The following is a 4,555-nucleotide window of genomic DNA, read 5'->3' as shown; positions in this document are numbered from 1 at the left end:
GATCTGCTGCTTGACTTTGGCAGAGAACATCTGGGAGGGGCGCCGCAGGGGGGGAGGGGTAGAGCGAGTGCAAGGGAGAAGAGAGCGGACAGGGGGGGAGGCAGGGACGTTCGCAGCTGTCGCCTATTGAGGCCGGCCCCGGAGAGGTACAGTAGAATTCCGCTTCAAAGCCTGGCATCTCTGATGGACATGTCCTGTTTGAAGCGAGCGATCAGAGACAACTGTATGTAAATGATTGTGTTTTGGCGCTTTCAGTATAGTGCCATTCACGCAATAGTGCCATATATCGAGGTCTGTTCCGGTATAGCACTATTGCGTGGGACCCCCTGTATTACGTAACTGATTCGTTGATGCAGGTGTAGCTTCGTCGTACTGTAGGCACAGTGGCTTCGGGCGGCGATGTTGCGTGCTAGAGCGTTGATGACGGCGATCGATCGGGCGGATGCAGCGCCTAGGGTGTCAAAGGCGAGGGGCGCAAAGTGCCAGTCCAGGATGTTTACTACGTATAGAGAGTAGAAATGCGTAATTGGATCAAGAGGCCAAACTCGCCCGAAATTAAAACACAGACGGAAATTTGACTTCGAACCCTCTCCAGGAGCGCAGAACAAGTTGGGTTGCTGGTCCGGAATAGCAGTCGACATGGACAGTGTTTCAAGTACATCCTTAGGTTGCAAACTTCCCAACTGTCTTCGGAAACATCCTTTGGCAGAGCACGGAGGTGCAGGCACACGAAATCCAGCCTCCCCTCTTTGATTCTGTCCCAGATCGCGCTCGCTGAAGTCTTTTTTCGCATGGAAATGGCTCGTTGAAGAGCTGTTCAAAGGTGATGCTGAAAGAGATGCAACGGTCCTTGCCATTTGCCTTCAAGCGAAAGTGACGAACGAGAGATTTTCATATTGAAGGTCCGAAGCCGTGCACCGTCAGACTCCTCCGCAGGCATCCAAAGAAATTGCTTCGGGCTGGGTGCTCTGCTCCGCTGACCCTGCAACAGCTATGGGGGAAACTCTGAGCAAGGAAGGCAGCTTGTTACCGTTTGTACACAGCAAAAGTCAGGTGATACAGGTGCTGTCCACTCTTCCAGAGCATGGGCAGAATTCTTTGCGAGCGGGGCTACAATCAGCAGCCATCTTCCAGAAGATGGATGACACAGAAGAGGTCATTGAGTGGCTCCACGCCATCAATATGGACGCTTACATTTCGGTCTTCCGCGAGCATTCAGTCACTGGCTATATTCTCCTGTCTCTAAACTCGATGGAGTTGAGAGAAACGCTTGGGGTGGCAAAGCTGGGTGATAGAAGAATTTTTCTTGATAACATTCGATACTTGAATCAGGTGCTCAGTCTGGAGACGTCGAAAGCAATTCCTGAGGACGGTCGCATCCTTACGCATCTCTCCAACGAACGATTGTTTCTCTCCTGGCTGCGACTTTCCATAATTTTGCAGACCACTGCGGTGGCGACATTGCGCCTGGTCAGTATCAACAAGGAGAACGAAAAGAGTATCATAGTCATCTCATCTTTCTTGACAGCCACTGCGGATATAGCATCCATTTACGCGCTGAAAAGATACCTGTGGCTGGACGACATCATAGAGCATCCCGGCAGGGACCTCATTCCTGACAGAGTGCTTGCTCTCACGCCAGCTCTTTTTTTGTTCATAGGGACGCCCATTGGTCTCTACATGTGGATGTCGCAGAACACCGAGGAGGCTGCGATGTTGGCATTGCTAAGCATTTGAACGGAGCGCTTAGAATACATGTGCCAAGAGTAAAGAGTTGATTACGATGACGCTACTGCGACTTGCGGAGATACGAGTGCAATGGCGGTATTGCGGCATTGCGCGAAAGCCCCGCCCTGTACATCAGAGCCCCAGTTTTCGCTGTAGCGGCCGGTCTGGCTTTCTGTGCGCCACCGCCAGGTGTCTTTCCCAACGCAGACAGTTTGCTCGGGATGCGGGCACCCAGCCTTTTCTTCCCTGCAGTGGGAGCGACAGCTGGGGATCGCTTCGCGGCGATCGGTTTACGCACGTTGAGGGATGATTTAGCATTTGCAAGCGGCTTTCGCACGGTTTTCGGCGATGGTTTTTTCGCCTTGGCTGACGACTTCGGAGCGGGTTTAGACTTCTTCGGGGAGGGTACGAAATCACTCTCTACATCACTGTCGTTGGGCTCGTCGTCTTCGCTGTTGTAGACATCACTACCGTCCTCAGAGGCCTCGGACTCTGAATCGGAACTAGCAAAGCTACTTGCGTTAGCGTTCGGAACTCGTCGTGTTCTTTTCTTAATGACCTCGTCATCTATCCAAAGTGAACCCGCAAGAGAACGAGAATGTTAGAAAAGCCGCTTTGCGATGTAAGTTTGCACAGCGCACGGAAAACATGAACGCGGGAGACGTATGCCTGTCCAAAAAAAAAAACCTACCTTTCTGCACGGTTCCGTCGGACTCATCACCTCCATTATCATTGTTTGCATCATCCTCATCCCCCCCATCATTGCCATCAATCCCGTGAGCGCGATCGTCTCCGGCATCCTCCTCGTCCTCACCTCCCGCATCGCTGCCATCAATCTCTTGAGCGCGACCATCCCGGCCATCCGCCCCCTCCCCCTCTGACAGGGGGGTCTCCTCAACCCCTGAGTCTTCCTGTCCCTGTCCCTCTTCCTCGATGGAATCGGGGATACAAATAACCTCTCCATCGCCGTCACTCTCCTGCGCGCCTCCCCGCCGCCCGACGCGTTCACGTGTCGAAACGCGCCGCACGCGCTTGAGGCGGGAAGAGGCGGCGCCATCCGGCGGTTGGAAGTCGTCGTCGGACGACGATTCGTCGCCAAAGCCGCGCTTACGCCCCATTCGATCCGAACGGAATTGTGCGGCGTCGGGACAGGAAGGTGGATGCGCAGAGCGCGACATGGGCGGGCGGAACAAGACCAGTGTGGCAGGGGGGGTGCATTCGGTTTGTACCAATCATACTTTTGGCGCGAAAATGCCTCTGTTTCATTCCGTTGCTGCGCCTCGATCCTCGCTGGTGCCTGCCGATCGCTCGGGCGAAATGCACGGCTGCTATCGCGCCACTTTTCAGTTGCTGCCAGCAAAGGAGCACAACCGTGCACCCCGTACAAGTAAGTCACCCTACCACCTCAGGAAACGACCGATGTGATCGCAGGGCATGCGCTACCACCCGCTTTCTCTTACACAACGCGGCGCAGACTGACCTGTGCTATCTGACTGTGATGGCAGTCAACGATGAAAGCCTTAGTTTTGTAGCTCTAGAGTGCAATTAACATTGTAGAGCGCTGCTCGTCCGTACAGGGGAAGACTTTCGTGTGTGCGTGTCCAATCTTAGAGCGATGTTTGCAGAACAGCTTCTCGCGATTCTGCTCCAAACAGCGCCTCGGTGCTGTATGACACAACCATATTTACTCCCGACTCGTTCTTCGCGGTGCGGGCACAGTTATACAAAGACGTAGACCAAAACTCTACCATTGCCTTTCTTCACAAAAAGAAAAGAAACGAAAACTATTCAAGCTATTCTAAATCTTCATGCAACTTGGCGACTCTGAAGTGTGCCAACAAGTTACGCGCTCCCTTAGAGTGTTTGTACACCTCCCCATGGAATGCGATGGTAGCATCGCGCCCGTTCCAAAAGCCGAGAATCTTTGAGCCTCCAGGATGCATCGAGACAAAGTCGTCAATCTTGTGGACGATGCCGTCGATGATGACGAGCTTTTCACCCTCGGCGACGCGGGCGTTGACCGTATCCCAGTTCATAGTAGAAAGAGTGGCAATGTCCTGCCCCCAGTCGATAGTCTTCTTGAGTTCGTCGAGGTCCTGTTGGCGGACCTGTAACTCGGCTTTGCGAATCTCGTTGTTTGGGAAGCGGATGAGACGTGAGCATAGGCCAAACCAGGATAAGGCTCTGACCATCCACTTGGTGGGATCATAGTGATACCAACGGATGCCGTTGCGATAGTCATGCGGAAATTCATGATGATAGTTGTGGTATCCCTCGCCGAAGGTAACAAGGGCAGTAATGATATGATCGTAGCTAGTGTGCTCCTTCGAGTATGTCTGGACGCCAAAGGTGTGCGCCAAACTGTTGACGCAAAAGGTAGCCTGGTGTACAAAGAACATGCGGCCAAAGCAGGCATAGACCAAGGCCCCCCAGAAATCGCCCCATCCCATGGTAGCGACGGCAAGCGGGAAGACAAAGCCAAAGAAAAGAGCAATGGGCAAGTAGTTTTTGTGCTGGAACATGACGCCCCGATGAGCGTTCAAGTCGCTAATATCGACTCTGCCAGCCCTTCTCGAGTCCTGCTTCAAGATCATCCAGCCAATGTGCGCGTACCAAAAGCCCTTGTGGACGGAGTACGGGTCCTTCTCCGTATCGACATAGCGGTGATGCGCGCGATGATTCCGGCTCCACCAGCGGGCGCTGCCTTCAAATGCGGCGGCGCCCCAGGCGAGCATGACAAACTCGACGGGGAACGAAGCGGCGTAGGCCTTGTGGCTGTAGAGGCGGTGGTAGCCAGCGGTAATGCCCGTGCCAGTGAGGATGTATT

The 4,555-nt window shown here is 53.7% G+C and overlaps 2 protein-coding genes; both read right to left on the bottom strand.

The window, feature by feature from the left end:
* Window positions 1-3,318: 3,318 nt before the first annotated feature.
* CHC_T00000232001 (hypothetical protein) lies at window positions 3,319-3,479 on the bottom strand. XM_005719151.1 is given in 2 exon segments: window positions 3,319-3,335; window positions 3,336-3,479. 1 exon segment carries the CDS (start codon window positions 3,477-3,479, stop codon window positions 3,336-3,338), a length of 144 nt encoding a protein of 47 aa, XP_005719208.1. The 3' UTR covers window positions 3,319-3,335.
* Window positions 3,480-3,521: 42 nt separating this feature from the next.
* Window positions 3,522-4,555, bottom strand: part of CHC_T00009557001 (stearoyl-CoA desaturase Delta-9 fatty acid desaturase) — a gene marked incomplete at its 5' end in the record, with an annotated part of 1,038 nt that continues 4 nt past the window's right edge. The window contains one exon of the mRNA XM_005719150.1: window positions 3,522-4,555. This exon is cut by the window's right edge and continues 4 nt beyond it. Within this exon, the coding sequence (XP_005719207.1) occupies window positions 3,522-4,555 (1,034 nt within the window).

The sequence above is a fragment of the Chondrus crispus genome, genomic scaffold, assembly GCF_000350225.1.
Source record: "Chondrus crispus Stackhouse genomic scaffold, scaffold_470, whole genome shotgun sequence".
NCBI lineage: Eukaryota > Rhodophyta > Florideophyceae > Gigartinales > Gigartinaceae > Chondrus > Chondrus crispus.
The sequence above is the reverse complement of the archived record's forward strand: the minus strand, read 5'-3'. Positions and strand labels throughout refer to the sequence as shown.

Excerpts from the sequence above, each read along its gene's own strand:
- CHC_T00000232001 (XM_005719151.1), bottom strand. The coding sequence starts at position 3,479 with ATGGTAGAGTTTTGGTCTACGTCTTTGTATAACTGTGCCCGCACCGCG.